General features: G+C 45.2%; 1 protein-coding gene across 1 annotated transcript; it reads left to right on the forward strand.

The window, feature by feature from the left end:
- Positions 1-4211: 4211 nt before the first annotated feature.
- Positions 4212-6776, forward strand: LOC119381642 (adult-specific rigid cuticular protein 15.7). Its single transcript, XM_037649418.2, has 3 exons — positions 4212-4297; positions 5419-5508; positions 6447-6776. The coding sequence occupies exons 1-3, from the start codon at positions 4280-4282 to the stop codon at positions 6774-6776; spliced, it is 438 nt and encodes a 145-aa protein (XP_037505346.2). The 5' UTR covers positions 4212-4279.
- The last annotated feature ends 4549 nt before the right edge of the window (positions 6777-11325 follow it).

Below are 11325 nucleotides of genomic sequence, written 5' to 3' on the forward strand. Positions count from 1 at the left end.
ACGCACTTTTGAAAGCTTGCACGGGGCGGAAAACACCAAATTAATATCATATCTGGTTGCTATTTTCTTTAAGCTGTGAGACACCTCATGTACATAGGGTATGACATGCAGTGGTCTTTGATCATTTTGTTTTCCCTTTGGTGCCGTGTTTTGGCGCTTTACTTTCTCTAGGGGGCTTTCGCAAACGGGTACGACGACGCTGTTGGGATAGCCAGCAGCTTTTAGTTTATCAATCTGCGTAGTGAGACTAGCCTCAGCCTTGTGCTCACATGACTTATGAAGGGCGGCCTGAATACACGTGGTGGCAATGCCTTTCTTGATTATCTTTGAATGGCCACTGTCAAAAGGGAGGACATTCTTAGCGCTCCTAGGTTGATAGCACCAGCAAGTATGCCTATTGTCAGAGAATGAAATGAGAACGTCTAAATATTGTATGCATTTGTCTTTTGGTAATTCGTGCGTGACAGGAAAATCGACCGCTCAAAATAAAAAAAAACAAATAAAAAAGGGGGGGGGGGCGAGAGAAGCGATAGAAGGGACCACTCGTCAGGAACATGCAATTTTCGCTAAGGTCACCTAAACCTAACAGCCCACCGCGACTATGGGAATTATGACGGCTGCGCACGCACGCTGCGGTTATGCAGAATTATACAAAACAAGCGCAGATCTCTTGCACATAACAATGGCATTGTTGCGCTTGCTGAAGCCCATAAATGCCAACTCCGCAAACGTTTGTTTCTTATAGCGGCGGTTACCATGAAGCGGGCCAGGAAAACGCCCAACGGTTCGGCCGTTGAATTTGGATTTAAGCGACACGGTTATTACGGCGCGTCTAACGAACCGTTTCTAGACGTTAAATCCAGTAGGGTATAGTTCTGTCTGCCGCGTAATGGGCCGAATTGACGTATTTCTTGCTCACTTTCATACTACAGCTCGCTGCTCAACGTGCGGACTGGGGAGGGGAGCACTTCCTTGCAGACACGGTGACTGCGCCACACACAACAGCTCTTCACGGACTGAACGCGGCCTGAGAGTCACGCCCACAACGTTGGCCTCCCTGTAATTACTACAGCGTTTTCCTTCTTTTTTTTAACCCCCCCCCCCCCGCCACACACACACGCACACTAAACGCTTTCTTTATTTCATTCAGGAACGTAAATGAAAGAGCGTCTACTCTAATTTAGTGTACCTTTACGTGCGTATAATATATAATTTTTTTAGGCATCGAACGCTTAGATGACGACGATTAAGGTTCAAGCTGTTCGTACACGCCTCTATACTCGCTGCTCATCAATTTACATCGTTATCTACAGTCGATGTGTTAGTTATGAGAAGATCATGTACAGCTGCACAACATAAAAACTCTATCTATACTATAGGTTGAGTAGAAGCGAACTGTAACCTTAATTATACCGTGATATAAAAAACAATTCCAGCCCCGAAAGGCAGTCTCTCGCAGCTCGTCGATGAAACGGAGCAAGGAGGCTTGTTGACGCGAGGTTGTGGATGCACTTGCTGGCGGATAACAATGAAAAATAGTGAAAACTCACCTGTTCCTCAACAGAGATAAGTGCTTATAGTTGAGTACAATGAAGGCAATGGAGATCGCCTTAGAATCGGTGAAATTGGAACTAAGCGAAAAAAGTTGAATCAGAAACACTGTGCATGGAAAATGACAGATAATGTGCAAGCATTATTTGCAATTACATCATTTTACCAACTTACGGCAACACTAGACGACATTAGTTATCATTTAGCCAACGTTAGCCAAAGCTATATGACATTAGTAGGGGTGTGCGAATATTCGAAACTTTCGAATATTCGTGGAATATTACATTCGAAATATTCGTATTCGATTCGAAAATCGTGCATTCGAAAAGTTTCGAATATTCGAAAACTTCGAATATTCGAAAAATTCGAATATGCGATTCGATTATCATGCATAAAATAACTCGTCTTCCACATTTTTGCTGCGTTCGTATAGCTAAAAACGTTGCCGAGAGGAGCGATACACATCGTAAGTACACGGAGGCACGATATCTGCCTGCGACAAGCGCCCCAATACGTATGATTTATTGCTGGTGCATCTCCGACGTGCAGCGCTGTTGGCGATCATCTAACGTACATTTTCAATATTATGCGGCCGTAACGTGCCGCACTACCACTCGTTCACTATGCGGGACCACTTCTGAAGAAAGACTGTGACCCATATGACTGGTGGCGGACTGTAGGCACCTTCAGATACCCCAGTCTGGCAAAGCTTTGCCCCATGTACCTCCCTATACCAGCCACTTCTGTTCCAAGCGAGCGTGCCTTTTCAGTGGCAGGGGGGGGGGGGGGTTGTCTCTGTTAGAAGGGAGCGCCTGCTGCCTGATCATGTGGAGCAACTCATATTTCTTCATCATAGCATCTAGTCATTACTTTCATTGTGCCGTGATATTTGCTTGCGTTGTGATGTGCATTGTGCTAGCCTGGACATTGTGTTCTGGAGATAGCAGTGTATGTTTTGTTGCCAGTCAGGCTGTTAATGTTTCTTTTTTTTTTTTGCATATAGCTACATGTCAAATAAGATATTGTTACTGTGGAGGCATTTTTCCTTTGATATTCGATATTCGATTCGATATTCGAAGGTGGATATTCGTATTCGATTCGTATTCGAAAAATTTGATATTCGCACACCCCTAGACATTAGTCATCCTTCAACCAACACTACCGCCGGCATCAACTAGGGCCAATCAGTGCTGGAAGTAAGAGAGTAAACGCGGCAGTCCGTGTGCTGGTGTGGTGTGGGAGTGAATACGGTAGGCTAAGGACCCCGGTTCACCGGTCACTACCCTTCACAAATCGCGGGAAGTAAGCTAAGAACTTTTTGTCCCGCTGTCATGCTGCTACACACCTACACGCGTTTATCGCTCAAGATATCGCCTTGGAATACTTAAGCATTGATACTTTATGGAATTCAGATTGTGCGTACAGCATACGTAATTACAGGGCGTTTCTCTTTTTTTCAAATGCAGATTTTTAATAAAAACACTATGACAGTCAGGTTCCTATCGTTTTCGCACATGAAGTCTTCGTCGAGACGGAAATACTTTGCCGCAGCTAAAGTGACATTGAAGTGACAAATTAACACAAACTCATAAATTACCTTTTTCTTTATTGACTTTAGGGCAGTTGTTTATTGTCCGTGACAAGTTATGGCATAACCATTTTTTTTAAAGATCAATAAAGTTCCACGTAATTTGAGACACTAATCATGCAGTTTCAATGGCGATATCGAAATTGACCGCGTCCGGCACGCGGCCACTCTTAAGACCGGAAAGTGCCATGACATGAGTAAGCAGGCACTCGGCGCACACGAAAGAGGCTGAATATTCCAAATAAAAAGAATAAAAAGCTGGTAGGCACAGATTATTTATTTGATTTGTATACATACAAGCACAAGGACACAGAGAAAAGAGGGAGAGAGCAAGCTGGCAACTGCCACCAAGAGGGGCACAACGCCTGCCTGCTCTTTCGGGAGGAGGGAAGAGACAGAGGAAAGGAAGTTAGGAGGAGAAAAAGAGGACAGGAGATAGGAAAGTGAAGAAAAAAAATTGACGAAGACTTGGACAAAAATAGGTAAACACACAGAACTTCTTCACAGATAAATCACTGACCACAACGATGTTCTCAATTTGTTCTCTTCCCTCACGGCAGCTCGTGGTTTGCTCCGTTGAGAGTGGCGACAAAACGACCGCCTGCGCCACCGCATAGCAATTGCCCCTCACCCCCTCTATACCTGCCTCCAGGAATGCACCTCGTCGTCGGAATGCATGTTTACCGTCGGAAGCGGAACAACGCCGTCCGCCGCTTAGCTTTGTAATTTCTTTCTTCGCTCCTTTCCCCGGTTCGACGTAAAACGGGTAATGCGCACCTCATCTCTGGCCAATCTGAGAGGAGGCGCCCGAGTTGAGGCGAAAAGGAAAGCTACTTGGGAAAGCGGGGCCGTAATGGTGAGAACCGTTTGAAGAAAGAGTTTAATGCGGCGCAACAAAGGCCGGGGGATTACAAGGGGACTCCCTTTTAATAACCTCCGCTAGCCTAGATACTTTTTTTCTGCGCTGCCGGATTGGCCCGTTCCGCGGCGAAAGTAGGTGGGTGCAGCACCGCCCGGAAATGTCCGTATAAAGCAGGCCGCTGCGGCAGGGTCACTCCCCACCAAGCAGTGCACCCTCCGCCGACGCACGCTCGCTTCACTTCGTCCGATCAGTGCGCACCCGCCGGACACAAGACGACCATGATGACGCTCGCACCCGTGAGTAGCGGCGCCTCAAGGGCACGACAGCGGTGGTTGCTCCACGCTGCGCGGTCAACAGTCAACCGGTGCCGGAGCGGGCATCGGTTCGCTGTCGCCGCGCGGTCACGGTTCGCGCACCTCTGTATGGATATCGCGACGCGGGATGTCTGCGGCATCGATATATCTTTTTTTTTTTTGTCTACATTTGCCCCTATAGACCGCCTGTATACTCCGACCAGTCTTCGACGCCCGCCGAATGGATGTTGTGTGAACCTGGTGAAAAATTATTAGGTTGTTGGTCCAAGCAGCCTGATAATTTAATGCTCCGGAAAACTACCTATTTCTCTCACTGTTATCGCAAATGAGCCGGACTTACCGCGGCAGGGGAGCAAGATCGAGAAAATTTCTCCTTAAATAGTGCTTCGCAAATTTTTTCGGATAACTTTGTTTGAAAACGCAGTTATGCAGGCAATGAGACATTGGGAATATTTTACGGAAGCGATAGAAACTTGGCATTGTTTTAACAAAATTAATTCGACAACTATGCTACGAATCAATGAAAAAAGAAAACGAAAAGCTCACTGACATGCGCTTTAACTGTTACTGGTTTTAACGTCACTGAAGAGGTGAGGTTCTAGAGTCTACGAAATTTGTTTTGCTCAATTAGTACGTTAGTACATTTCAGTTTTCTTTTGAGCGTTGCTTTATTGACCGATACCAGCCGAAGCACAACTGGGCCCATATTCCCGAATTTTCTCTTATGTAAAATGTTTCCTCATTGAGTTATGCTCTAGTAATCGATACACAAGATAACAATAGACGTGACAGTGACACGATCACTGACGCGTCTATCGCGGCCATGGCCAGCCGCGGAAGGCACTTAAGAAATACGAGCTGTAAATATGGGCCCAGATATTTTGTGATGTTCATACTGCGCTTTGAACGCAATGGCACATCGCACGTTTTCTCGCAGAATAGCGGAAACTCGTCTAATACACGTCCGATATCTACTAGCTGATAATCTGTAACACACTCACGCGCTGTGCTGCCTTGTAGCTACACTTCACTCGCGGCTAATCTTCTGTGCTTGTGCCGTAAGTTCAATCGTCGTGGATCTAATTTCCTGGTCTCCTCTGCAGGTTGCTGTCCTTTTTGCACTCCTGGCCCTGGCAAGTGCCGGTTACCACGGGCATCACGGAGGCCACAGCAACACGTACAGGAAGCAGAACGTAAGTTTCGCGGTCTTCTTCACACCGAGCTCGTGAGGAGAAAGGAAGGATGTAATGGTAAAAGCAGTGGAGAAGTAACGATGGTTACATAACATTCTTGCGAAGGTGACATAAAGTAAGTTTTCTAACACCTTTCAGATCACAGAGGGTACATTGCCGCATAGAATTCTAAGATTCCAATGCACTATCTTCATCCGCGGTGTCTTTTTTAATTAAAATACTTAAGTGAAGCTGATGTTTTGAGATGCTGACAGCAACTTTTAGTCGCCTAATACTAGCAAACCAGTAGGAAGTCCGCTTGCAGAATCATTTCTATTCAAAGCTGAATGGCGATCGAATATTAATACACTATTTCTTTCGTACACTCAAATTGTATGAAAATGACCAGTTGTAAATATCAACGTGTCAATAAATCATACGCGCAATTTTATTACTATCCTTGCATATTTGATTGAACCACCGGCTGTTTAGGCGAAATTTTCCTACCTATACTTAAATACAAAATAGTTCTTACGTGACACTTATTGACATCTTCCGAGTGAGCAAGTCTATTGATGGCGGCGAGTGACAAGGGTGACTGACAGTAGCTCAGTCCCAGCGCCCGTTTTGACGGCAAGATGATCGTTGAGCTGTCATGTGTCCTGTGGCGTGACGACCACGCAGGTTCTCCACTGCAATAAGCGGAGCCACGTAAGCCATACGAGGTCGGATGATGCAACGACGCCTTTCTCGAGTGTCTGTTTTTTTTTTTTTTTTTTCTTGCACGTTACGGGCCAGCCGATCAAAACGCTGCTCAGGCCACTGAGGGAGCCCGAAAAATAATAACCGGATACCAAGGCATGACAGGCGATGTTGTGGCCTTCAAATATTGTGAAGAAAATTTGAGAGTCTTAAACTTTTACTGATCTCATTTACGCGACTCTTTTGTCTCCTTTCAGGATTACGGCGAATACACGTTCGGCTACGATGTTGTGGACGGCTACGGCAGCATCCACGGCCGTCACGAGAGCGGCTCGGCGTACGGACCCGTGGTGGGCTCCTACTACCTGGGTAACATCGACGGCCGCCACCGGCACGTGCACTACGTGGCCGACAAATGGGGCTTCCGTGCCATGGTCAAGACGAACGAGCCCGGCACCAAGACGAGCCTGCCGGCGGCCGCACCCTACCACTCGGCCAACGGAAAGACCGTGCCGGCCTACGGCATCTCCGGTCATGGTCACGGTGGTTACGGCGGATACGGCGGATACGGCGGATACCACGGCTAAGTCATCGGTTAACCCTGATGCCACAAGGCGTAAGCAACACCACGGCACCGTGGCTGGTGCCTTCCAGTCATAGCCATCGTGTAGCGCACGTCACAAAAGTGACAAAGTTCGGATGCCCCGCTTGTGCTCCGCTTGTAGCGCTCTCAAGTAAGGCAGCGCATCCACATAAATTCCTTCATCAAAATAACAAATTAGGCACATTCTATATGGAACGTTTACAGGCCCTTGTTTGTGTGAGCAGGGAACAAACTCACAAAGGTTTCCATTCCAAAGTGCTCTCTGCCAGTATCCAGTCACTTTCCTTAATAATGTGTCCAATATGAGGATTATATATAGCTAGTTCTTACAAAAAAAACTTCTGGCGTAAGAGTTGCTTACAAATACGGACCCAAATCATTTATTACAGAGCTGGTCCGACGGGAACCCGGCCGTGTTCGCAAAAATGTTCTTACTCTAGAACTGTTTGTAAGAGCAGATGCCGGAAAATCATGATCTTGAACATATTAGCAAGGTGACCATCACAATGCAAAGAGCGCTTATTGATAAAACGCTTTATAAATGTGCAGCCTTACGCTTTTGAAGTCCAGCACTAACTGTCTGTGGAAGACCAGGTGACTAATTCTTTATAGCGCTTGGAATGCAGTACTAGGCACTGTAAACTGCCTGGAGTCAAGGGCGGCAGTCAAATTTCGTTTACAGTGCAATATGAACAATGGAGGTCTGTGCGCAGCCTAATTTTAGTCGAACTTTATTATTTTGCTTGAATATTTTTTTTCTTCGAAATACTACTTTGAGAGCTTTCACGAACCTTTGTTCAATGGCCCAGCAATTTTAAGAGCTTCGTGATTACACTCTGCTTTTGCATTTGCATCACATCTTCAATCTCTTCAGAAAGAACGCATCACGAAAACTACGCAGTTGTGTGTGGTTGGCTTCTATGCCTATTTTCCCTGTGCCTGCCTCTTAACTTTCCCCTTTGTCCTTTGTATATGTGCGTGATCATATCAACTAATAATAATAATAATAATAATAATAATAATAATAATAATAATAATAATAATAATAATAATAATAATATAATAATAATAATAATAATAATAATTTGACATTAAGTGTACCAACCTCTCAGCTAAATATGTCATGAAGCCTCACAGTAGCAAGAGAACAGCTTGCTTTGATTGCCTTAGGTAGCACCAAAATTTTACTACGGACAACTACGCGTGTAAGGTTGTGCATAATATATGCGCCACCACCCATGTTGCGCACAACTGCGTTTAAGATCACAATTGTTTGGACCTTGTGCAATGAGAGACCACTCTATTGTGAATAGTTACCAAGAGAGAGCAATTTGCAGGAATAAAAAGGCGCACAGCACAAAGACAAAAAAACATCAAACGGCCGATCGCTTTGCGGTAATTGTCATGATAATCAGCAAGTTATTCGTAGATAATACTGCACGCAGCACTAGATCACAAAGCTTTACAGTCTCAAAGAGGAACAACTAGAATCACGATAGTGCGAGCGTATAGTGTGCTACGCCATTTACTTCAGGAAGGCACACGCACTGGCAGCGTTTCCTGTTCGGTCCTGCTTGCAGGAAAACGACATCATAGCGAACACACACCACAGCAAGACGTGTACTTTTTCGATTATCTTCGTTCTTAATAACGTGCCCAATGTCGGCATTGGCTTCTTTTGTTTTGCTTTGTTTTTCCTATGAAGAAGTTAACGAAAGATATTTTTGTGAATAAGGCGGAGAAGTGGGGATGGGGGGTAGGAGGAGGTGGACGGGGTTGTTTCCCGGTTGATTGTACCAGTGAGAGAAACAGCGTTGTGAAATCTGACGCCGTCAATGTCGTCTCAGTCTTTTTTCAGAAAGCGTGCAGGGTATTGACAAAAGCCCAAGCGCCTGCAGTGAACAAAGTACAGCCTCCGGAAGCAGCGCATGCAAGCAATTCATGGTCCAGTACACTCATGCAAGCAAGCTGGGAAAGCCCTTGACGACGATCGGATGATTTGAAGAAGCTGTGAATCATTGCTCCCGACAAGAATGTCGGACGTGTCTGTATTTCAGCCTCTTCTTTTTTTCATTTTATTTTTTCTGTCCGGGCGATTCAGGCACTTGCATTCGCTGAACATTGCCAAGAACCGTAAATACACAATAAGGTCTTTCTTCTTTCTTTTTTTATGTAGGTGTAGCAGAATAATAATAATATTCGGGTTCGCGGCAGTGTTTTCCTTCTTAAACTGTTTAATTCAGGCTAAATCGCAAAATACGTATGATAAAAAGATTTTCTAATTGGGCAGACTTCCTAATTAGGCACTTCCGCAGAGGATTAACCGAACCTAATCGAAGTTGCAGTAGACGTTGAGAAGCACCTCTACAATTCCTGCCTGCGCATGCAGGAAGTTCCTATGAACGCTCTCCCAAACTTCGGAATACTTTCAATACTCACCATCTGATTAGTATCCGAGAAAAAAATAACGATGCTGAGAAGACACTACCATTACTTTCTACGAAAAGTTAACCCGTAATGAACGCGTGCGCAGCGAGCTCAAAAAGAAAATCTTGACAAAAGTAACTTTTTTAAGAGGACCACTATTTTTTTTTTTTCAAAAGAGAATACACAACTTGAAAGAGTCTCGCGCCAAGGTTTACTGTCTTTACGTGTATTTTTTTTTCTTATTTAAACAGTGCGCTGACAGACTCGGAAGCGACGCGTTGCCTGTTGAATTTTCGTAATGCGCTATCGAAACCATAATGCTCGAATTTTTCACAAAGTAGCAGCAGAAGAAATGTTTTGCAGTGATAGGCCTTTCTCTTTTCCTTTAATTTGAAACAATGTCAAGAATCTGATATATATCTGCTTGACTTGACGGCCTGTTTCTCACACAGCCGCGTTGTTTTACAATGGGAACAAGCTGTGGTCAATGACGAAAAGGCAATGCGGATTAGCCCGTCAATTCAGTTGTAATGCCGCGGCAGTCTCTTTAAAATTAAAAGCAAACTTCATTGAGCCGCGGCCACGTCTCTATCCAGACGACGTAATCATCGGCTTAAACGTCGATATTCATTGTGTATAAGTGTACAGACAACTCCCCGCGTCGTAATGTTCTCTTAGTAAACTTTTCATGTTCATTGTGCCTAAATGTACAGACAACTTTCCACGTTACATTTACTACTGATTGCATACTCACCCCGTGCAATATACGCAAGTGTACAGAAACCTCTCTACAGTGTTTGCTTCTTCTTGCATTTTTAGTGATTTTGCCTGTACGCGTGGCTGGAAGTAACCAAATACCTCAATCTTTCTCGCGAGCCGTAACGTTTCAGTGAACAGAAGGTCTCTGCCCTTCTTGCTTCCTACTGCTTTCTCGGCTTGCACAATCTTGACACGTGTTTTCGCGGCCTTCATCCCTCAGCGAACTAAACTGCTGCTCTTGGGCAGAGCGCGATTGGTCAACAACCCACGAATCAATAAGAAACCACTGCCCTTCTTTTAGTCGTAACGACATTGTTATGATCGTGCTCCAACGACTGCTTCCTGCAATTTCCTGCACGCAGCACGACGCCCGCTCCGTATAAATATTGTTCCACTCTACTAGCGCCTCGCACCTACGGCCCAGAAAGCTCACGCTTTCGGCTCGGATTAACTCGCTGGAAATTGAAAATGCACGTTATTTTAGGCCTCACTCTCCTGGAGATTGCGAAAGAAAATGGGACATAAAATGTGCGCGTCCCCGAAATTTGGTATTGCTTCTGCATCGCTTCGCTATGCTCATTTACGCGAGTTTTCTGTACATACCTTCATTTGAAACTCGCACCTTTATGTACTTTCCCTGTTCTTCATTCTCCGCTCACGTGCTGCGTCTATTGGATGCCCCTTTTCTTGTCTGCGAGCGGGCGTTGCTCGCAGTGCCAACGCGCCGTCATGGCGCATGGTGAAAGCCGCGTTGCTTGCAATTAAACCGTTTGCTGCGGCCATCATTGTGCTGTGTGTGCGTCTCTGTGTGTTTTGTGGCGAATAAAACGAGCGCTCAGCGTTGCACTAACCCCGTAGGCACGCGAAAGTTTGGTTATCGGCACTAGGTTGCGTCATCTTGTCTGCTATTTGGTATTTAATATTCCCAGTGTCCTCTGTACAAAGTGTGCGTTTGATTAAGCGAAAATAAAAGATGTGCTACTTGTGTGACATGTTCGAAGTTCACTACATGCTAAAGCAGTCGTGCTCGTCCATCACGACAGCGAAGCTCTGTATGAAAGTGCATGCATGATGTTGGGTAAGACACACAAAAATAAAGAAAGGTCACTACGCCCCGTCGAGACATTTGAGTCATTCTGCTCCGACCCCCTTAACTCTTGGAGCAAATATGAAGGTCATAATGACAACTAGCTCTTTCATCTTTCCTTTTTAATTTTAGGAGTGCCATTAGGGAGTGGAGCAGTCATAATGGCAATTGGTATATGGCGGACGAGACACATTTCCTTCTTGTAATAACCGACAGAGAGAAAAAGAGAAGCTGCCCTGCAGTTACAAAACTTATAAGA

This window comes from Rhipicephalus sanguineus, chromosome 1, assembly GCF_013339695.2.
Source record: "Rhipicephalus sanguineus isolate Rsan-2018 chromosome 1, BIME_Rsan_1.4, whole genome shotgun sequence".
NCBI lineage: Eukaryota > Metazoa > Arthropoda > Arachnida > Ixodida > Ixodidae > Rhipicephalus > Rhipicephalus sanguineus.